The sequence below is a fragment of the Neopelma chrysocephalum genome, unplaced genomic scaffold (assembly GCF_003984885.1).
Source record: "Neopelma chrysocephalum unplaced genomic scaffold, ASM398488v2 Primary Assembly neopelma1_23, whole genome shotgun sequence".
Classification (NCBI taxonomy): domain Eukaryota; kingdom Metazoa; phylum Chordata; class Aves; order Passeriformes; family Pipridae; genus Neopelma; species Neopelma chrysocephalum.
Window position 1 is genome coordinate 30,176,173 of NW_020897691.1, and position 24,068 is coordinate 30,200,240.

General features: G+C 35.4%; 1 protein-coding gene across 10 annotated transcripts in view; it reads left to right on the top strand.

Moving 5' to 3' along the window:
* The window catches only part of TBC1D32 (TBC1 domain family member 32), an 85,558-nt gene that overhangs the window by 16,899 nt on the left and 44,591 nt on the right, over positions 1–24,068 (top strand). For all 10 annotated transcript variants that reach the window (XM_027692292.1, XM_027692296.1, XM_027692274.1 and 7 more), the window contains 8 exons: positions 2,654–2,778; positions 3,902–4,103; positions 7,397–7,479; positions 9,530–9,668; positions 10,366–10,453; positions 11,951–12,069; positions 12,700–12,816; positions 16,167–16,255. In XM_027692292.1, coding sequence (XP_027548093.1) covers positions 2,654–2,778; positions 3,902–4,103; positions 7,397–7,479; positions 9,530–9,668; positions 10,366–10,453; positions 11,951–12,069; positions 12,700–12,816; positions 16,167–16,255 — 962 coding nt within the window. The remainder of the gene's footprint in view (positions 1–2,653; positions 2,779–3,901; positions 4,104–7,396; positions 7,480–9,529; positions 9,669–10,365; positions 10,454–11,950; positions 12,070–12,699; positions 12,817–16,166; positions 16,256–24,068) is intronic.

Genomic DNA, 24,068 nt, shown 5'->3' on the forward strand with positions numbered 1-24,068 from the left:
TTAAAAATAAATTATCTCAACAATTAACATCTTCCCTTTTTTTTTTTCGTTGTTTCTGCTGTACTCAGCTATCTCTCATAAGTAGCTGAACTCTTAACAAATTGTAAGCCCTCCTATGACTTTGTAACTGATCTGATAAAAAAACAGCTCATGTCCAGGAATATTTAATGCATTGTAGCTGCAGGAGGCTGTGTATGTGTTGTGAATCTGGAACAAGTCATATTTTTTCTAGTGAAAGTGCAAATTGTTAGTATTGCATCTGGCAAACCAATAGCTAAAAAATATAAAAAAAGAGAGAATTGCCCTCTTTCTCTTTTACGAGAATTTGAACTGGTTTTGTTTCCCAGCAAAGCCATTGGCAATTCTTAGACACCCAGTAATCCTAGTTCTGGACCATGCCTGTCTCAAAGGGAAGGCTAAAGCCATGCACGCTTCTTTCTTCAGCTGGAGTTGGAGAGTGGGTAGCTCTGGACTTGCATGTGGGGCTCCTTGGTTGTATGGTGGGCCTAATGAGCAACCACAGTGCTGTTATTTTACATTTGAGCTCTGAGTTCACTTGGATAAGTGCAAGCCTTACTTGCCTTTTAAGCAGAGTTGTATTGTGTATCTGTAGGAGAGAGGGGAGGAGAAACTCAGTGAGCAGGAGTTGTCAGAAGGATCAGATTGTGGGCAGCAGAGACCTTTTGGACTCTGCAACCTCTGAGTTGCTGCTGAAGCATACCTGGTGCAGAAGATTGCATTCACATTTTAAATAAAAACATATAATAGTTTTGGTGGGTTTTTTTTAATTTATATACAGATTTTTTTGGTGTTTCACGGAGAAAGTAAAATAGTAACAGACTTGAAGGAACAGTGACAGCCCAATATGTTCTTTTCTTAGGGTCCTGAAGAATTATACCCAGCAACCTGAAAATAAAAGGTCAGGGAGATTTTTAACTGTCTGTCATTGAAAATTTGAACTGAAAAGAACAAGCCAAAATTGTATTTTTCTCTTGGGTTGCCTTAACCTACCAGGATTAATAGTACATTCCTTAGATTTTAAGGTAGGAAGGCTATTTATTTTTCTTCTGTGCACTATATAAAATATAAAGCTACCTGTAAGAGAAGAAGTAGGAGCTGGATTGAATGGTATTTTAAAATAATTTCTCTTGTGAGTCCAGCTGTCATTCATGATTAACAGAAGAGTGGAAAAGATTTAAGCAGTGGACTTTAACTTTGGCAGAGTTGTGCATTATTGCCTATTCTGACATACTAGATATTTAACAAGTGTTGCTGGAAACAATAGTCCCACCTAACTCTCTATTGCCTAAAATTCATCTCACTGTTGACTTCACGCTATTGTCCTGGGTGTTGATAGGGGAAAGCTGCCGCATGGGACTTCTCACTTTTGCAAACTGTCCTCCTCCTTTTTTAGCATGTTTATGCATAAATGCTAGGAATTTTTGTACAGTCCCTGGGTGAGAAGGGATCTTGACTGTGTTACTGAGGCATATGGACAGAAACAGTTTTGCCCAGCACCTTTAGGACGCTGCATTAAGTTGTGCAGAATTACAGCTACTTTCAGGCCCTTCGCACATCTCTATCCTGTTCTCATTCCCTGCCTGTACTGTGTTGTAGCAGCAGTGAAACCCACTGTCCCATTGGTCTGAACCTTGACCTTCAGACATGGTTTACTTCACCTCAGTCTTACCTTTTCACTATAAATCCAGTTGCATGGTGATCACTGGGCTATGTTTGATCCTGGTCACTGTGTCTGGAGCTGACTCCAACTCACCAGCTTGTTTTCGTGGCTTAACCTTGGATCTCCCCCATCACTGTACAGGGAATCTGAACTGGTAGGTGGACCAGGTTACTATCGCTGGACCTTGCTTGGGTATTGTGGGACTGCCTGCCCATCTGATGGCAAACAATGCCTTTGCCTGCCTTCTTACCATGTCCAGCTCCTGGCTTCTAGTCCCTTGCAGAGCTTCCTGACAGATTCTTCATGGAGCACCCAATTCTGCTTGTGTACCAATGGAGTATTGACATCACTTATTAATAAGCAATGGCAAATTTAACATTAATTTGGGCAGTATATTCATTAGTCATGATAACCATACCAATTAGTCTGAATACCAGTGTTAAATGTTCAAATCTGCTTGATTACTGCATAATTGTTTGTTATACAGTGCTGTGAAGTGAATAAGAAATTGGTAGAGGTCTATTTCTTTACCTCAGTGAGAAGGTTTTCCTCAAGTGAGGTGGATGTGGAAGATCTTTTTGGCAACTGGAATTCCATGTCTAGCCAAAGAGTTGCCAATGCATCAAGGAGGGAGTTAGCATGTTTCTCACCTTGATTTCATTGTTGTTCTTACACCTTTAAATGACATATCAAGGGCCTTTCCACATTCATGGTGGGAAGGGAGAAAAAGTTTAGAAATGCCTGTTCTTTGTATCTGTGCAGTCATTGAACTTCTGCTAAAATAATTAAAAGTGGCATTTGGGATGCAGATTTCTATGGGATGGCATTTGAACATAGGCTGTTTACTTACTATGTTTAAGCCATTAAGAAATCATCAGAAAGGTGACCTTCAGATACCTAAGACAGACTTGAAAAAATGGCTTTCACGAAACCATTAAAATTAAAACTTCCTTTTTTCTCTCTTTCAAATAGGTGTGTATAAATTGTCTGGAAGCCACTTTGTTTGATGTAGCTGATATTTTGGCAAGGATTACTGCTTCAGAAGATGGTCTTTCTCTTCTCCTGTATGGAGAAAATGAAAAAAATTCCAAAGATAGGTAAGAGTGCATTAATGAATGGCGTTAGTGAGCACTTCTATGAATTACATTATTCTTATAGACTCATTTTCTCTTCTTTCATTTATCTATAATGTGATACATTTTGCTTATGTTTGGAGTAAAGTATCTGATTATGAAGTAAAGTTCTAAGTGTTTTGGAGAATGTATTGTGAGGGTATTTATGTGTAGAACTGGATGAAATGACATTATAAAGAAATACTTATAATAAGGAAGATTTCCATGTTTTACTTATTTTTCTAATTCATGTGAGAACTTAACTTTCTCTGAATGTAATTCCAGTAAATTCGTGGTGCTACTGTTCAGACCAATGGCCTCTCTTTGCCATTTTTCTTTGATTTTAAAATAAATATTAAAATAAACCAAATTTATTGAAAGAGTAGATTTAATGTAGCATTCACATCTCAATATAGCTAGTAGAGACTGTAGCTACAAGAGACAGATCCTTTATAAGAAGCTCACATGTGTAACGTTGTGCCTCATTTAGGATCAGTGTGATCCTCTGGGTTGTATATTGATGGCTGATGCTAAAACTTGAAACGGCAATAAAATTGGGATGAGCCTTTGAAAATAGCTAAGCTACAGGTCCTGAAAATGTTTGGACTGTATGTCTTCTAAGTGGAGAAGTCTCAGAATTATGTTTTTGAGGGGGTGGTAGTAAGATAGTATTTTGGAGAAAGAATTGTCCTTGTCATTACAAATGTAGAATACTTGAGAAGGACATCTTGGATAGGAAAAAGTAAGAAGAAGGACAAATTTTATCTTGTAGTGATATACTTAACACTGATTAAGCAGAAGGAAAAATGATTGTCTGGTTACTCTTCAGAATTGGACTCCTCTAAACACAGAGTCTGTGTAGTTCATGGTCATGTGGGCTGGATGGAAGACAATGGATGTATTTTTGCATTGCGTAGACCTATTACCCAAAGTAAAATCACTTGCTGTACATTTCTTCTGACTGGTGTAGCAAGTTATAGTTTGTCTTAGTCTCTTTCTGTATTTTCTTTTGCTGTAGAAAAATTTAAAGTAGTTTAGTCAGAGGATTTGCTTCAAGGCTTATTGAATACTACAAAACAACATTTTAAATGTGTTATTTTATTTCTAGTCCTACAGCTGCTCATGTAATTGTTCAGTTCACAAAGAAACTTCTTCATGATGACCTCTCTCTTTTATCTGGATCCGAGCTTTTGCCAGTTGTTAAAGGAGCTTTCATTTTTATATGTCGTCAAATGTACAGAACTTGTGAAGGCCTGGAGATGTTAATTCCTTATGGCTTGCATGAATCTATTGCAGAGGCCTGGAGAAAGGTAAATCTTGCTTTTGGATTGGGGAAACTAGAAAAAATCTTACTGTAAGAGGTCCAACTTGTGTAATAGTTGTTCTTTGCTTCAGGTTGAGTATATTTAAGTAGTGAGATAGCGCTTGAAAATATAAAAATTAAGTTCTACTTTTCAAATTTTCCTTCTGTATGTAAACCTAACAGAAGCTTGATTTGAGACTTCTATGTCTTAAGATTAAAAGAGGAATTCTAAAGATGCATCAGTAGACCTGTCATTCATTGTGCTTGGTGCTTGAGGTCACTTGATGTCATGATAACCGCTGTCCACCAGAGATCTTGTTGTCACTCTTGGTTTAGGATATTTTGAAAGGAAAGAGTACTGAGATATGCTCTTACTAATTTTTGGTAAACTAGTTGGTTACAGTGAGAATGATGGACCAGAAAATGTAGATTCCAAATATTTGATTTAAACAGTTAGGTGCCGTAGAATTATCCTCAAAAGAGACCATAATGCGAAGTACCAGGCAGGAGTTCTTGTCTTATCTGTGTATGGATATCTTATGAAGTGTAGACTCTGTCTTTCAACTTCGGTTTGATTGCTAGTCCAGTGCTTTTTCTGCAGGCAAGAAAGAACTTGGATCGAACAGTTCTGTGTATTCTGCTTTCTGTTATCACAGAATCACAGAATGGGTAATGTTGGAAGGGACCACAGTGGGTTATCTTGTCACCCTTCCTGGTCAAGCAGGGTCATCCTATGACACAGGATTCCGTCCAGACAGTTCTTGAATAGTGAGGGAAATTCCACAACCACTCTGGTCTCTGTTCCAGTGCATGGTCACCTGCACAGTAAAGAAGTTCGTCCTCATATTCAGGTGGAACTTCTGTACATCAGTTTCTGCCCGTTGCCTCTTGTCCTATTGCTTGGCACCACTGAGAAGAGCCTGGTTCCATCCTCTTGGCACCCTCCCTTCAGATACTTAGGTACAGCCTCTTCTTGAGGCTGAACAGGCCCAACTCCGTCAGCCTTTTCTCATAAGAGAGGTGCTTCAGTCCCCATATCATCTTCAGTTCAGTTATGAATTTACTGAACAAGGTATATGGATCTCTGCCTTATTCATTTTCTGGTTTTGTTGTTCTGATAGTCATATGCAGTGTGAAAATTCTTATGTATTATAAAAGTTTACTTTAGATGAAGAAATGACAGCAATTCCTTCAAATGCAGTTTTCAAAAAGTTCACAGTGAAGCAAATTTAATAAAAATGTTTGAGTCATTAAAATAAAACTGGCATCATTTAGGTAAAAGTAGCAAACAAATCTTCAGCTTTGGCTTCCAGCTAAACTGAAAGCGTATTTAAACTATAGGTATTAAGACTCTTAGTGGAAGACCACTGCATTGTTCATACTGAAAAATGGAACCATGTCCTTTGTAAAGTATTTTCTTAGAGAAGGATCAGACCAGGCTGGGACAAAGAATTGGCTAAAAGACTAGGTTTTTTTTTTTCTGGAGGCAAGGAAACAGGAGGGAAAATGAATGCAAGGTAAAGAGAATGGAACAGCTATTTTTACTGTCAAATGTTGTATGTTTTTATTATGATTAGACATTTAAAAAATACGATCACAGTGTAAACTGAGGCAGAAAATATCAGAAAGATAGAACATAAATAGAAGAGACTTAAATCACCAGCTTGTGGGTATTTCTCACTGCTTCAAATATGAATATTGTCACAAAGGCATACATTTTTATTGCAAATAAATATATTATTAATTAGAATCGTAATTATATCGCAGTAAACTATGTTTTTCATCAAAGAATATTGGTTTTGAAACTTGTATTCTTCCTTACATTGAAAGCTGGAGGTTTTTTCCTTGAATTAAGGAATTCAGTTCACTTGAATCATGCTATAATTTACATACTTCATCAATCTGTTCATCTTTTTCTGCTTTCCTATTGTGTAACTAGTCAGTCTTTTGAACTAAACTGTTGCTCTATTTAATGTTTATCTTGAGCAGACTGTTAAAAGCTTTTGATGGGCATTTCCAGTTATTTGCTCTAAAACACATTCACACATGTACAAAAGACTTTTTTGCACATTAAAATCCTTTATTATGGTATAGAACATTATTTAGAGGAATTGTCTTGACACATACAAGATATGTAGACTGAATGTGTTGAATTAAAAAAAAGAAACATTTAATTGACAAAATGCCATTTCTATCCATCACTTTGGTGGTCAAATTGAGACTGAAGTATCAACATAGTCAGGACTTCAGGAATCAACAAGATAGTACAGGAAAGTTCCATTTGCAACTCCATCATGCTATTACTTTTTAAGTTATTTTCTGTCATTGTTCAATTTTAAAACACCTACAGTTTATAAAATATTCTGCCATTTATAGGGTAGCAAAAATGGTGGACTTTGATGGACTCTTTCCAAGCAGTAGTGTCAGTTTTTAAATGGCTAGACTGGTAATTTGTTTTCTTTTCTTTTACATGTCTCTTGAAGTTTTAAGACTGACAGAGAAACAATTCTTTTCTTGGCAGATCCTGATGAAATTCTGGGACAGAATTTATACAGATGACAATAAAAGGGGAGCAACAGATCTAGTACATTGACTAGTTTAATAGAGGAATCTTTTGTGGATTTGATATGTCATATTTATAAGAGAGTAAATTAAGGACTGCTAACTTTCATTTGAATTGTGCAATTTGCTTTTTATACCTAGAAACATAAAACAACTTAAATAATTAATTTTAAATATACGTCTTTCACACCAGGTATTTTCACATATTATTTAAACTATAAAATCTATCAAATATAAAAATATGCATATATATTTATGTCTGTAGCTCTATCTCCATACCAATATAGATAAATTTATATAATTTTTAAATAAATAAAAAGTGGCAGAATTAATCAATAAATTTGATGTTGCATTGTTGACTCCAGAGACTGTTATTTCCATTACCTGTGACAGAAATGGAGTAAGAAGTTGTGTTCGATTTTTTTTTTCTTTTAAATACCAGTTTTTGCTTTGGGAATCTCCAGGTGGGAAGTAAAGAGGTTTTATTTAGGAATTCTAATAAAAATTTTAAAAATGTACTAGCTTTAAAATTGTTTCTACCCAAGGAAGAAGGAAAAAATAAGCTTGTCTGGAATAAAAAATGTAGTGGAATAGTGTATTCTGTGCCAAAGACTAAACTAAAACCTGATCACTGTTATTTTTTTCTTTAATATATAACAAGAGAATTAGCAAGATCTGGAGTTTAAAAATAGTGTAAATAAACAGTAAGGAGGTACTTATTTATTTTTTGTTTTACAGACAAATTTGCTTTCAGAAAGAGTATCTACTCCTGTAGCTGGTGTGGACTCGACTTCATCAATAAGTCTGGAGTCAAAAAACATGTAAGTTTATGCTTAATTTATGCACAGGTAAAAGTGTGAACAGACACTTCTTCTTTAACCACAATTGAGACATCTTGTAACCCCATGTCTTTGTTTTAGTTTGATCCCAGATGGCAACTAAATACCACACAGCTGCTCACATCCCAGTGGGATGGGGAGGAGAATCAGGGAAAAAAAAGGAAATTAAAATTCATGGGTTGAGTGGTATGAACAGTCTAATAATTGAAACAAAGTAAAATTTGGTAATACTAATAATAGTAATACTACTAATGATAATAATAACAATAATAGGAATGAAAAGGAGAAATAACATACAAGAGAAACGAGTGACGCGTAACACAATTGCTCACCACTCTCCGACTGATACCCAGCTCATCACCGAACGGTGATTGTCCCCTCCTGGCCAAATCCCCCCAGTTTATATATTGAGCATGATGTACTGTGGTATGGAATATCCCTTTGGCCAATTCAGCTCAGCTGTTCTGTACTCTCTCATGGCTTCTTGTGCACCTGCTCGCTGCAGAGCATGGAAAACTGGAAAGTCCATGACTTGGATAAGACTACTTGGCGACAACCAAAAACATCAGTTTTAGCAACATCATTCTCATCCTAAATCCAAAACACAGCACTGTACCAACTACTAAGAAGGAAATGCACTCTTTCCCAGCCAAAACCAGGGCAGTCTTTTTGCGAAAATGATAGTGGTAGGTAGAGGGAGTGAAATCATCCCAGCATAGGTCTCAGTAGAGTTACAAAATTGTTCCTGACCTTTGAGGAAATTCTTAGCTTAGGGAGTGGTATAAAATTGACTTATAGTTGATTCTCTTTGACTACAGAATTTGGTTTGAGAAAATTTGAATTGGAAAGCATAGAACAGAACAGCTGTCATTTTATCTTAGGGCTTTGATGTGGTGCTAATTTAAAATGCTGTTCTGCTGAATCATATTTACACCTTCAAAGTATTATGTAGTAAGATTGGCCAATATTGGTGTTAGTGCAGAAACTAGTTAGTTAAGTAGATTCTTACATATACTTCACCGTAGATTTAATGTATAATTTGTAAAGACACCTCAACAATTATTACTGTAGCCTGCGGTGGCAGCATGTGGACTGGTTATAGCAATTCAAATCTAGTAGCAAAAAGAGATCTATGGATGCAGAGCTCTGACTCTACCATTGACATAAGCAACAATGTCTTCCTAGCATCTAAATTTTTCATTTAACTGTGGAACAAGACATGCTGATAATTTTCTAGGGGAAATCTTTGCTTCTGAACATGACACGCAGGAATTCTGCAGAAGTAGTGATTAAATTTTGAGGTGGTGGGTCACTCCTATTGGAGAAGCTGCATGCTGCTTGCTGGTGTGTGTCTCAAAAATGGGAAATGAGAATCCAGTAAGCAAATGCTTTTAAAAAAGCAGGATCACAGCAGTCTAGTGATACCTGCAAGAGTGGTACCTAGTCATAGGTGATGTAATTGCTTCACTTTTCTTTGTAGGGCAGAAGTTATCATCATAGTTTATTCTTGCAGTTGCTATTCTTCCTACCATGTCTGTAGAAAATATTTTCTATGTACTGCTCTTAATACATGAAGCTATTATGTAAATATAACACCTTTCTTCATAATTCTGTACTAATCTCTAGCAGGAGTTTCTCATGGTGTTTTTACATTGTTGAGAAATTCTGTGCCTTTGCCAACTTGTAACTCCACATTAATACCTGAAGACTGTATAGAGTCAGATAGTAAGTCATACATATGTTTAAGGATGGTGTAGGTCTTTTGGGTTCCCTATTACATCATCTTTCTGTTCTGTGTTCCTACCTAATCTTAGTTTTGCCAAGATGAGTTTGAGTGTTTGCACAAAATACAGTCTCATATTTATTATCTTTTTTACAAATGCTTTTTTAGAACTAACATAAATTTATAAAATAATCATAGAGTTCAGTGAGTGAAGTACTGTTGTTTTTCAAAGTTAGAAATTGCATGTTTTCTTTTTTTCCCATGCTTTTATACATATAATTTTTAATTACTATTTTGTTACTCTTGCAGTTTGTTGTGGGAAGAGACATTGTTAGATGCCTTGCTAAATTTTTCTACCACACCCAAAGGATTATTTCTGCTTCATAGTACAGGTGCCATGAATGACTGTGTGAACTTTATGTTCAGCAGTTTATCAAAAAAACTCCAGGTAAGCATTAGAGTGTGCATGGTTTTTCTTTATTTTTTAATTACTACAATAAAAGAAAGAAGAAAGAAAATAAATCCGGAAACCATGTTGTCACTTACTTTTTGCAAAAATGAATGTAAAATGTAACTTATAATCTTTGATATTGGTGGCACACTGAATCTAAGTTTGTTGGATGTTGCTCATCTTCACAATTCTGGACATATATTTAGTTTCTCACACTTTTTACTGTAAAGTTTGAAATGCTGGGAAAGATATTTTTTCTTTTTTTTTTCTTCTAAGTGCAGATTTTTCTAGACCAAGCTGACAGGTGATGCTGAAATCTAGATATGCTAGACAGTACTTAAAATATAACAAAAAAATCAGATAATATGCATTTTTAGGGCAAAAAAGTAATGTCACAGACATCCTACTGAATGTGTGCAAGAGCCATTATAATGCTAATGGTTTTATTTGCTGGTGTTACATGTCTCAACCAGAGTCTTTGTGTTTAAATTTTTAAAAGGTACTTGATAAAGATGTTTGGTTTGGAGTCTACCCTGGTAAGTGTGCAGAGGATAATATCTATGAGCTGTTCAAGTCTAATCATGGAGTGGATTAAATTCTGTAAACAAGTGTAGGAAAGATCAGTATTTAAGAGATCATTTCACAGTTTCGTGTCTTCTGAGTAACACTGTGCTTCTGTATTTGTTATCAACAGAAAAATGAATATGAAGAGTTCGGTAATCAGGTGATTGTTACACAAATGGCAACAACACCAATGGGTGCAGTAGCTCTACAGAGTTCAGGTAAATTGAAGAATGATGTTATTATGAATAGTTGCATGCTGTAGTCTTGTATATTAGAAAAGTGAGAAAGATGTTAAAAAAGATAAACTGAATGGAATAATTACACAGTATTAACAAAGACTGCTTAAATGTCTGTTAATTTCTTCTTAATTGAAATTTATTCTCTCCAACTTTCAAGTCATTCATTAATCTTGATGCCATGTTTTGGTTTTTTTTTTATTTTTTCTTCTGAAATGATGCAAAGTCTTTACTTCATTGGTTTGGATTTCCAGAAATTTCCTGTACGTGTGTGAAGACATTTATACTGCTTAAAAATAAGTTAGGAACAATTTGCAAGTGCTTCTTATTGATCTGCAGATCAGAATTAATAACTGTTGATGTCTTTAATTTGTGTGTACATTTCCATGGTTACTGACTGCTCAGAGAGTGAGGAACTTCAAAGGCCTGAATGTCATTGGTGCACTTATACAGTAGTGAGATGTAAATGAAAATGCCTGAATTGACAATTGTTATATGTCAACCCATAGCACAAAGTCCCTTCAGGTTCAATCTCAGATAACTCAACTGTTACCATATCAGCAATCCAAGTAGTCATTATATTAAAACTAGAATCTCATCAATAAAATAAAGGTACTGTCTGAAGTTGCTAAGGAAATTCATGAGGTACAAAAGCTGAAAATCTTCTCTCCGAGTATGTAGAAGTGACTGGTGTGTAACTAAGATGGCTTGACTGAAAGACTGTCAGAAAGGCAGGCAAATTCTACTAGTCAAGGAAACTCATTGTTAGTTGCTTATTATTTATGCCTCTGGGATTTTTCAGAAAGCAGGGAGCAGATCTACTTGAGGAGTTACCCATCTGCCCTGTTTAAGGTTCTCACCCAAATTGCTTCTTACGGGCCTTGGTGTCAAAGACAAATGATAGACCTAACAGCATTGATTTTCAACCCTGAGAGGTTGTGTGATGTATGTAAAGTTTCTGTTAAGCCTGTAACTTACCTTTGAAGATTTCAGAGTTAGATGGCTATCTTTCCTCTTTTCTTTAAATATTTAATATTTTAAATTCAGCTAGTAGTGCTTCTCCTAAATTATTTTTTTTAGTCCTTTTCTTTGTGGTATGTTTTAATTTATTAATGAATTATGGTAAATCGGTATTTTTAGAACCATAGAGACAGTACTAGCTAGGCCTTGATCTGTTGCAGTTAACTTCTTAAAGAAGGTCAACAGCTCATTTATATGGACAATATATAAATATCATCCTAATCTAATGTAAAAGTCTTTGGAAACTGTTGCTGTAGATTTTAGATTGAATATAAGCAGACCACTGTAGAAAAGTAGTTTTGACTAAAGGATTGAGAATAGCAGGGAGAGTAACCCTCAGGCAGTCTGTCTCATGAAATTTTAGTCTGCAGTGTAGAGAATTTTGAGAATCTGAGTTAAAAGTGTAGTGTAAAATGTTTTTAATATGAAATTGATAATTAGAACAAAAATTTTCTTTAGGCTTTATAAAGGCACTTGTAACTGAATTGTGGTCTCTTTTGGAGTGTGGAAAAGATGATTTGAGGATAACCCATCCCAAATCTGCTCCAGTTGACCCTATTGACCAAAGCTGTCAGAAGGTGAGAAATTATTTAATCTTATTATTTAGTCTTATTTAATCATAGAAAAAAAAGCAGTGCTGTGTTTCAGATAGGATGATACATCTTTCTGTAAATTTTTATTGCATCTAATCCTACTTCTTGGCACATGTGTCAAAGCCGGTGTAATACACTAATCAAATGATGACTGATTGAAAGGATACTTGTGTTGCTTGGCAGGTCACAATGCCAAGCATTCACTGTAAATTAATGAATAACAATCATGACAAAACTGAAAGTCTTAAATACTGACCATCAGTTCATGTATCTGATTACTGTAGTACGATCAGGAAGAGTGATGTGTTTTAGAGTATTCTGTGTGATTTTAGAATTATGTGATGAAATACTGTCATTTTCAAAATTGCTATACAACGTCATAAATAATACATATATGTCACATATAATACATATTTCACCGACACTTCTGCCCTTTTTGATTATACAGTTGCCTGCCTGGGTACGCAGTCTTATTTTGGGCAGCTCTGTTTATGTCAAGTTCAGCCTGTAAAGGATAAGAACAAACAACCTAAATGGGAAATAATTGCTAATATATACTTAATTATACTTAACTGGTTAATATTCTCTTTTGTCTCTCCTTTTTTCTTTCTCTAGTCTTTTTTGTCTCTGATAAACTTGCTCACTTACCCTGCAGTTTTTGAGCTCCTGAGTAAACGAAATATGCCAAATAAACCAGTGTATTCATTCCGTGAAGTACCCTCACATGTTATTGTAAGTATTTTGAAAGAAAAATAAATACTTCTGTGAAGACATATTTCCTAAGAAAATGTTATTTTTTTGTAATAGAATAAGTTGTTTTCTCTTCTTATTGAGAGATTTTGAATTTTTCTGCATTTTGTATTATATACAGCATGAGGGCAGTATATGCACATATCACTTCATGTTAACTTAAATTTTCATTTTGAAACCCTAAAGATAATATAAAATCCGATGCCTAATTTAAAGGTCATCTTCTCTGGCTGGTGCTAGAATTGTGTTTTTCCATGGGAAAAAAAGTGACATACATAAACCCCTCTGTATGTGCATGCAGTTACATGCTGGAAAACGTGTATACTTGTATTTCATACAATATTGCTCTATCACACTATCCGTGGATTTAAACAGAATTTAAAAAAACCACAAAACCAAAGTACAAAACCCTCATACCTTCAGCTTTTTTTAATAACACATGATTCATGCACACACACACAAAAAATCAGTAATTGGAAAGCTAGTAATAATGGCATATTTCAGAAAAATAGTTTCACCATTTCTGTATTTAGCATTATTTTGTATTTGATCATCCAACCGTAGTCCATTAGGGTTTTTTTTCTCATATACAAAGCACAGACAAGTTTAATTTGTGACCTTGAGTGGCAATTAAAATCAGATTTTTTTCTAATGAGCTAGCACTTTGCATTGCTGTTATGCTGAAGTGTCTGGTTAGCACAAACTCTGGATTGGTGGTAGCTTAGGTTGTTTAGACAGAGTATATCATAATAGTGTATGTTATGTTTGGAAGGGATTTTTGAGTTCTCCTTTGTAATGTTGTTTTGCTGATTTCAGGAGGAAAGGGGATGATAAATTTCATTTTTCCAATCTACTTGGTGTTGGTACGTCCACCAATGGATAGTTCTGTGCAGTCATGAAGTTTTTTGAGCTACTGGGAGAAAGGGAGATAGATGTATGTTGAAGGTGATAAATATTTGAGAGCTTTCAAATTGTGGTAGATCTTAAGTTATGATTTTTGTGATTTTTGAAAGCCAGTGTTGTTTTCACTTCTGAGGCACTTCAGTATTTTTATGGAAATCTCTAGTTTCCAGGCATACCAACACCAATACAATTGCTCAAAGTTCCCTGAGCAGTTACAGATGTTTTTGATGGGCTTTGTCTCACTTAACTACTGTGCAGCAGTGGGTTTTGTAAGTTTAAGATCGACATCCAAGATTATGTATATTAACAAAAAATAATTTGTCAGATTGTCTAATGTTACTTGAACATATAATGGCTAAGTAGACTAAGTACTCGGGAAACTTTGCAGTTAAGCAGAAATAGAGGTTTGTTAGAACCATGTTTTTGGGCAGTGATTGCAGAAAGTGAAAGATAAAAGATTTTGACCGAATATGACTATGATTAGAAAGCAAAGTAAAAGCAATTTCTATACCGCTAGAAGATTTGATTGGAAGACCTAATTACTTTGTGGGCTTCATTTTTTCCTCTGTTTCTGAATCGTGTCACATTGCCACAGAATCTGACTTGTTTATGCTGAACTATATGTGATAATGCACAGAACTTAATCATGTTTGTATGCCCTTTTTTTCTTAAATGCACAGGATTTAAACATTAGTTCCTCCTTTATGTTTTTATCTGACTAGTTGCATTATTAACTGAACAGATTATTGGGCTTTTACTATTTTCAGCTGTTGACTAAAAACAGGTTTTTATTTTGTGCCCTGTAGAAAATTTTTCCTAATACATTCAAGATCTCTCTTTACTGTGTTTGGCATGTAAAGGTATTTTAGAAAATGGAGCACATAAATCAGGGTCCTTCTGCCTGCTTCCAGTCTTACTTTGAGGGTATCTACTGTACATGTATTCAAGGGAATCTAACTTGGAAAGTACCCTCCAGATCTGTAGCTTTGAAAGACATATTAAAACAGGTAATCTTTTTTTTTACTGATTATGGAGAATCTTATATTTAGAATAGTTTATCTTAGATGTTCAAAGTAGATGACATCTGACCTGTAATATTTAATAACTGCTCTGTAGGTAAGCAGTGCAGATCTATCTGCACATTTTTCTGGTGGGACAGTGTGTTAGATCTCATTCATAATCTTCCTTCCTAAAATCTCAAACCAGAGTTTGGTCTCCTTTCTTAGTAGTCCTCTCACTTTGCCTGCTCTTTCCACTCTTTTGCAGGCTTCAAGCTTTGATGTATAAATGAGAGAAGGAGGTTGTTGCCAGAGAAATATCCCTTAGCATTTAGGTCTTTGTATGTGCAAATATCTAAAAAAGTCTTAAACCCCAACAAATCAATTGCTTACATTACCAATTTTATGAACAGCCTTGAGGTCCAAGCTGAATTGTTTTAGTGTGAATTATATGTGGAAAAATCTGTCTCACTCACCGCCCCAAAAAATCTCATAGGAGAAATACACTTTCACCATATTTTGAATGACAATGCATTTTATTAAGCCAGTTTACTTGGACAAGTTCTAGACCTGTTTTTCTACTCTTTTCAGTTTTACTTGTGATTTTTACTTTTCTCTATTGAAAACCAAAGCTTTTGTTGATTTCATGAAAGTATGGATCTTAACTTTTCTCTCATATTATATTGAAATAATTCATTGATCTAAGTAGTTGAATAATAACTCTCTCTGCTGTCTCTGAAACTGCACTTAAATATGGAGGAAATAAAAGTTTTGATTTAATCCAGATTAAATAAAGCTCATAAGGGTCTTGTGGTTTGTGTCTTCTGAGCATAGCACAGCAATCTGTTTCTGAGGTAACATCAGTGAATGTTTTTGTGCATCTCTTAGTCTTTTAATGAAAATATTTCTTAGAAGCAGTTTGGATATGCAGTAAACCAGAGGGGAAGATAATTAGGTTGGATTTGTGGAAGAAGTGGGAAGCAGCCACAGGTCACTGTCTGTTACATGAGATGCTCTAGGATAAGGGGTGTAAGCATCAACATCTGAGCCAAGCCTTGCTACATTGAGAATAAATGGCTGTGTCTTGCAGCATGTAGTACTAACCAGTGTTAGAAAGGGTATTATATTAAAGAATTTGCTGTTCAACATTTTTTTTGTGGTTTAATACTAAGGAACTAGGATAGTTGGTATGCAACGATCTTTTTGTATGCTTAGTGAATTATATTTTTTAACAGATTTCTTTTTTTCCTAACCTTCTGCATAGTTTCTTTTTGCCATTGACTTTTGAGTGGAAAACACCTCTTGTTACAGAAATAATTTCAATGGGTATTTCAATAATGGTTTTCATTTAACAGTAAACATCCCTATGAAACTATTACATGCATAAAATATAAAATTATGCTTGTTTTTTTTTTTCTCTTCCTTTGGCAGGATATCATTGACAGGCTTATAATTTTAAATTCAGAAGCTAAAATTCATTCCTTATTCAGTTATGAACAATCCCATATATTTGGTCTGAGGTAAGTTGCTTGGCTTTTTTTTTTTATTCTCTGGTCACATTAACTAAATAGGATATAACATGCTTGGATGTGTTACTTCTGACAAGATAATATTGTTTGGGTTTTATTATGTATGAAGGAGAAATTCCCCTCTTTTTTTAGCATAAGATTAAATGAAAAATGACCTGCAAAATGAGAACAGTGATGAATTCAATCTTATTACCTGTAAATGGTTATATTGTAATATGAGAAGCAGTGGTAGAAATTGCATGCTATTTTGCCTACTTGATTGTAAAAAATGTGTTGTACATCCACTGTAGTGTATAAAACAAAAATCATACCAAAATGCTAAAATAAACAAATTACTGTGTTTATATCAGAGTTTGGTTTATGTAGTCTCCCTGTACTTAAAATTATTTTTTTAAGTCTTGGTTTAATTATCACCAATTTCATCAAAACTTATTTTGAGGAGAGTACCATTTGATCCCAAGTATTTCTAGAACCTGAAGGTACACTTAAAATGTGCTCACACTGTCATGCTCATGTTTTGTAATATTAAGTGCTTTATAATATTTTAACACTGTGTTGCCTTAAGAGACCACAGAAAACAGGACTCCGAGCCAACTTAGTGTATAATATAAGATAAAATGAGTAGGTCCTTTAATTTCAGGCCTGAGGCCCACAGGAATACACGTGACACATCTCCCATGTCCACAGGGTTCCACAATTTAAGATATTGTCCCATCCAATCCCAGATTTATCCGCCCCCCAGCAACTCCCTCCGGCACACCCCTCTGGAAATTGAGGCAGGGGGCTCTCGGACCCCCTCTTCCTCATCCTCCTCTTCATCAAAGCATGTTCAGTCCTTGAAGCTTCTCCAAAGTTCTGGGTTTGAAGGTCGCTTTGCCTGTGTGATATCTTGTTGCCCAGGCCAGGGTGCAGATGTTGTTAAACAGAATAAAGGCCTACCTTGAAGGAAGTCTAAACAAGCTAACGGAATTTTGAGGGAGTGATATGGAACGGGGTAACAGTGTTGGGTAAATGTGTAAACTACTGTGCTAAGGGTAATAATACAGCTACTTCTAAAATCTACAAAAAGCTAAAAATCAAAAAATCCATAGGCATCAATTGAAATTAGTTTCTGTATTTTTATTCTGTTTTCCAAAGATGAATATATAAATCCTTGAATTCATTTTTTTTTAGGAACCTATTTTGTGCAACTGAAATAAAAGATCGTATTGGAGTGTACTTCATAGTATGGAAAACTTTGATAACCTTTCTTGAGCAGTTGATTTAGTCCTGCAACATTAGCTTTCTGCTTTCTGTATTTCTACTTTGATATCACAGTAAAATTATTTCATACTGTGTATGAGTAGCCATAAGATACAGTATAATTCACTGATAAGGATGAGCATGGAGGAGATGAACAATGGCAGAGTTTGGAGTTGGGAGATAAATGATTTTGCCATATGAATCAGAATTTATAAATGCTGCTTTGGAGGAAATCATTAGTTTATAGAGGAATGAGAAGTCGTAAGATGAAATTTGAAAAATAAAATACTGTTTTTCATTTAGGATTAGACTGGCTCCATAAAAAGATTGACAGAACTTCCATTGATTTAATTAGGTTTAAGAGAAAGTGAGATGGTTTTCAGTTTAAAATAACAGGTGGTTGAGCAGCACCAAGCCTGACAGAGTTCAAGAGGCGTTTGGACATGGCTCTCAAGTACATGGTGTGATTATTGGGGTTATCCTGTGCAGGGCCAGGAGTTGGACTCAGTGATTCTTGTGAGTCCCTTCCAACTCAGGATTTACAGTATTAAGACTTGCAAGAAACCCTGGCCTATATTATCTGAACATAAGAGATACACAGTTCATTTTACAGTTCCGTGATCTTTCTTGTGAACGCTACTTACTGCAGACATCTGTAAAACAAACCTTGCCTTGTGTAGTTGGTTTGCTCCTTGACCAAATTCCATCAAGAATACCAAGTTCAGCAGCAGTTAGATCAAATAATATCAGATGCTAATGCTCTGAAAATTTAGAAATTAGAAAGAACAAAAGATCTACATTTCTTTTTGCTGCTGTGTAGAAATAAAATATATCGGTGTTTTTGGTAAACTGCAGCATTGAAAAACAGAATGATTTTGTGAAATATTTGTCTAGAAACATTTCTTCTACACTTATTACCAATAGTGCAACCAAAGCCACATTCCTTTAATTGTTCACAGATTTACACAGCCATATACTTTCTATTTGTACATGTTCCTCACCCAGAGCTGAGTGCTGAACTTCATATCTGTTTAACTTACAGGTTATATTACAAAGGTCCTGCTTTTCTTGTTCAAAACAACTACAGATTTACTTTTGTGAATGTCAAACAACTTCTGCAATTCAAAACTGCGTTTTTCTTCATGTGTATACTGAGCTTTAGTGACTTTAAATTATTTTATTAGTTCTTTAATTACATATAAAACTTAAAATATATAGATATTTCCGCAGTCTGTTTAATCCAGAATGCACAGGTGTATCTATTTATGTTTGTAGTGTTAATGCTGCATTTTCAAAGGGAAACATAGGGAAGCTAGATATGGTTTGCAAAGCCAGTATCTCTCAGTGCATTCGTACAGACTAGGGCCTGTGTGATCAAGGTAGAACACTCAGTTCCACAATAATTTGTATATAGAAAGATTTTCAAACTGTCAGTTCAACTTTCAACTGCGAAGCAGAATTACAGTATTTAGAATAGAGAAGTCTCCCAGTCGACCTGTATTGGTTGATAAAAGCTGTCTCAACCACTCTTTTGTACAGGCTGAAAATCTGGATGCACAGGAACTAATGCAAAAATTCTCAGTGCTTTTTCTGTTTTAGAAGATTTTGAACTTAAATTGCCGTCAGAGCACAAATCCTAGAGAAAGGAAAATGACAGCAGTAATGAAAGTAAATTTTTAACATACTAAAACCAGAGAATTTTCTTAATTTAATGATCTGCTTTATTTCTTTGCTGCAAGTGTTCCCATTGAAGGTATCGCATGTGAGAAATAACAATTTTCTTAAAATCTGACACTTGAAGTCTTAACCACTTCCCTTTCAAGACCAAGTTCTTTGCATTTCTGTAACTTATATTAACAAAAGAATTAAGAAAACAGCAGTAACATACTTTTTCTTTCAGATTTATGGTTTTATATGTCATCAAGGCAACTTAGCTAGTATTGCAGTACAGTGAATACATCCACGAGTTTTGAGTTTTTACAGCCTGCCAAGAAAGTATATGCATAATATATATATTTTCAAAGCTTCTGCCTAAAGCTTGATTCAGGCATTTGCATACTGCTATTCTTTCTATTCAGAAAATGAGTTTCCTGTGAATGTTAGTGACACCGTGTTGTTGGCAGGATTGAAGTGTGGCAGAGTAACAGATTTGTACCTTTGATAATCAAAGTTCTGTCACTAAAAAATATCGATACTCCAAAATAAATTCAAAGATAATCTTTCAGTGTCAGCTTGAATAAAAAGCAGAAGGAGAAGCGGTGTTACTGGGAATATGCATAGACTGTGGGCAGTGGGAGGGGATCAGAGTAGGCAGCTTTGCAAAAATTTTCTTTATTTAACAGAGTGCTTTCTTAACATACACTATTCCTGGAAATTATTTTTTCCTTTTTTTCTTTTTTTCATGTATGTATGATAATATGACAGTAATAGGCATCAGAATACTTTGAAGAGGAAGAGTAGACCCTTTCTTTCTTTGCCTATCTTATATACATACATATGCCACTATCAAATTTGTGTTTTTCTTTTTTTTCCCCCAGTGGCTTACTTTGGCCATAAATCAATAAAACTCCTAAATATTGTAAGATCAAAAGATCTTTTGTATGTACATTCTGAATTGGTAGAATCTTTGTTAGCCACACCACCTGCTAGTGGGTGTCAAGAAGCAAGGACAGCACCCTGTTCAAGAATTTGGCTTTCTGCAGGGAGATACTTGGAAGACTCTGAGGGTAAATCCTGTTCTTTCAGATATGCAAATTGCAACTGTTTTCTTTGTCATACAAAATACCGTGGTGAATATATTTTTTATTTATAATGCTAGTTTTCTTGCTTACTGGATGGGTGCAGAAGATGATAAAAATGCGTTTTGTCTATTTCTGTTGCTCTACAAAACTGCTAGAGAAAGATTTAGGAAAGAAAGTTTAAATAGCTTATATTAAACTGACATAAAAATCAATCGACCTCTTGAAATTTGCCTCCTAGCAGTATGTCTTAGTAAAAATTTCATCTAGTGCACTCCAATGAAATCCAGATGAATGAATTAAATCCTGCAGGAGCTGGGAAATGAAAAAGAGTGTGATAGCCAAAGATAACTTTGTGGATTTAGGAAATACAGATAACAAACACCCTTGTGTTCTTTTCCTTTCTTTTTTTCAACTGCATTTTAAACACCTCGCCTTATATATAATTGAATTTTAATAATTAGGTATATTCAGCATATGAAATAGTTTGTTCCCTTAACTGTACTTATTTGTATTGTTAATTAAGAGAAGGTGTGATTTTAATGATTGCAACACAATGGGAAAGCATTAATTATGTTGTTTTCTAAAGGTAGAAGACAGGAATCCTGATCATTCTTTTTCTTCAGGTCAACATGCTGTTTAGATTTAGTCTCTCTTTCCCTTTCTCTTTATTAAAAAGCATTCTGAGTAGCAGAATCTAAAGGTAAAAGAGGACATAGTCAGTATTGCTAGTGATTATTGGTGATGGGGTTTTGCAACAGGATTATGTGGGCATGCTTCCACATCATCTGTGATCATGTAGTTATACAGTTAATTCATTTTTTTGTTAGTTTATATGTTAATAGTAGTTTGTTAGAGTTATTAATTTAAAACTATTTATTATTAATAAAATAGAAACATCAGATTCTGTGATCAGATTATGTCACTTATTTTTCTTAACTTCACTGAGGGAAATCCAAAACACTTTTCTTTGGAGTCCTCTAGGCTGTAAGTGATGCTCATGGAAAGCATTTTTGTTTAGCTAGGGAAACTTTTACAGTTGGCAGTCACATTACATGTGATTTCTAGGTACATGGGGTAGCTAAAGTGGTGTGGTGCTCTCTTGAAAATCTTTTCATGTGAAAAACATCTTAAATACATCAGTCCCTGAGTTTTCTTACTGGGAAACATGACTGCCCTGAGGTAGTAGCTTACAGTGCCCCAGACATTGGAGGTGTAACTTCTATATCCAGAAGATCTCATATTTTTTTCAAAACTGTGCTTTGCCTTCAGTGGAACAATTTCAAGTCTTGATCCTTTAGCAAGACCAAGTGTGGAGACATCTCCTCTCTGCTCATTACTGATGCCTTTTGTTCAGTCTGCAAAGACAGTGTGCAAAGGCCGTTTGCATTCCAATGCTGACTAGGTAGCTTTTACCTTCCTTGGGGTTTTTTTGGTAGCCCTTTTCCTTTCTCTGCATGTTTGGCACTTGCCAGTAGTTGCCACTCGCTATTTGGATCCATGTTCTTGTTGAAGCTCAGGCTGTTACTCAGAGCATAAGAGAATAAATCAGTTGGTAATGTAGGCTCTGATGTTAAACGTTTTGAGGCTGTCTCCCATGATGACAGTAGTGGAATTGTTTAATGAAAGTTTTGCTTTGGTTTTTGCTTTTGGTATATGTACTTATTTAGGAAGAAGGAGATCCTGCTGCTGCAAAGAAGTTCCAGTCCTTGTTTTATTCTGTTTAAGTTTTTAATCTTTATTCCTACAAGAGAAAAAAACATCTTACCTTGTCCCACAGCTGGGCGAGAGCTCTCTACAAATGTCATGCTATATATTTTGCACTGGCCTTAATCAGCCATGCCTATATCTACAGAAGGCAGTAACTGCAAGCCTAAAGAAAACCTTTCACTAAGGACCAGTTTAACATTTCAGGATCACATCACAGGAACACCTTACAGGCAGCATAGACATAAGAATTTCATGTTTAGTTAGCCATTGCATGCTTTATGAACACATACATTACAGAGATTGTAGTATAGTTTATTTTGGATGTGCTAGTTTCTTTTTTCCCTATGGTGGATGGACTGCTGATTATAGCATGAAATTTTGTCTTCTTTTGGTGGACTGTGTACTGGCTGGGAATGAGTTAATTTTTTTAATAGCACTCTGCATAGGTGCCGTGTTTTGAATTTGTGACTAAAACGATATTGATACTACACTGGTGTTTCCACTGACACTGTGCAAGCAACTGCTCAGGAACAGGGCTTACTTTTTTTCCCACTCCCCAGCAAGTAGGCTAGGGGTCTGCAAGAGGCTGGGAACAAACACGACTGGGACAGCTGACCTGAGCTGACCAGGTGGATGTTCTATGCCATATTATATCCCCCTCAGTAATAAAAGCAGGGGGTTTGTGGTTTGAAGGTAACCATTGCTCAGAGAGTGTCTAGACACTGGTCTGCTTGTGGAAGGTGATGAGTGAATGAGCAGCTGTGTGGGTGCTTAGTTGCTGACTGGTGTCAACCCACTGCAGAGTTACTCAAAAGCAGTATCTTGCATCTTTCACCTCCAGCTGAGCATTTGCTGATATCCTTGAAGTGAGAACAGAGCATCAGATTGACTTTGGAAAGAACTTATATTATGAAAGTAAGAAAAATTGATGTATTGGACTCTAGTGGGAACTGCAGAAAAATAAAATTGTGTTTACCATAATAAAGATGGTGTTTGAGAGAGACATGATTTGATATTAGGGGGAAAAAAGACAACTTGAGAAAATGGGAATTCTTTAAAAGGAACTCACAGAAAAAATACTGAGAAGTTTGATAATAAGCTGTCCTCATAATATGTGTTTGTAGCAACTTGGAGAAAATCATGGGCAGTTTAATTATATTATTAAATATAATTAATGAAAAATTTTAAAAGAGGTAACATAAAAAGTGGCAAGGTTTATATACTAGCTGGTTTATATCCCATGAAGGACTTCTGTTCTGTTGTAATTAAGGGGTCATTATGATTCCACCTACCAAAACCAAGGAGATAGTTGGTTTGTGGAGGTACACAAGTACTAGCTAGAATGCCTTTTTTTAGATCAGAGGGTTCTACGGTGATGTATAAGTTGTGAAATTGTAGTTGATGGAGTAGAACGCAGGGAGCACCTTCCAAGAAAGACAGGGATAGGGCAGGAAATGCAGAATTCAGAACAAAATTACTTTTTGCTACCATATATGATATGTATTTTAATATTTTTTAATTTATTTAAAATTACAGTTCTATAGAAGACTGTTTCCAGATAATCTTTTGTTTTATCTGCATTACACTTTATTCCTGGCAATATGGTATATCTTATTAGTAGTGTTCCCAGAAGTATATAATCACATTTGAAAGGGAGAGGAAAGATTGTGTAGTGCAACTGCTGTACAACTGTAGTGCAACTGCTCTGCTCAGAGTGAGTTCAACTAGAGAGCATGACTCAGGGCTCTGTCCAGTCTGGTTTAGAATATTGCCAAGGCTGGTGATCCTGCAGCATCTCTGGGCAATTTGTTCCAGTGTTTCACCATTGTCACAGTATGTTAAAATGGAATTTCCTGTCTTTCAGTTCATGCCCATTGCATCTAGTACTTTCACTGGCTATCACTGAGAAGTCTGACCCCATTTTCAGACTTTCCTGTCAGATACTTATACACATTGACAGGATCTCCCCTGAGGATCCCCTTCTCCAGGCTGAGCAGTCACAGCTCTCTCAGCCCCTGTGTCAAATGGCTCAAACCCTTTATCAATCTTCTTGGCCTTTTGTTGGACCTGCTCCATTGCACTGATGCTTTTACTGGGGAGCCCAGAACTGGACC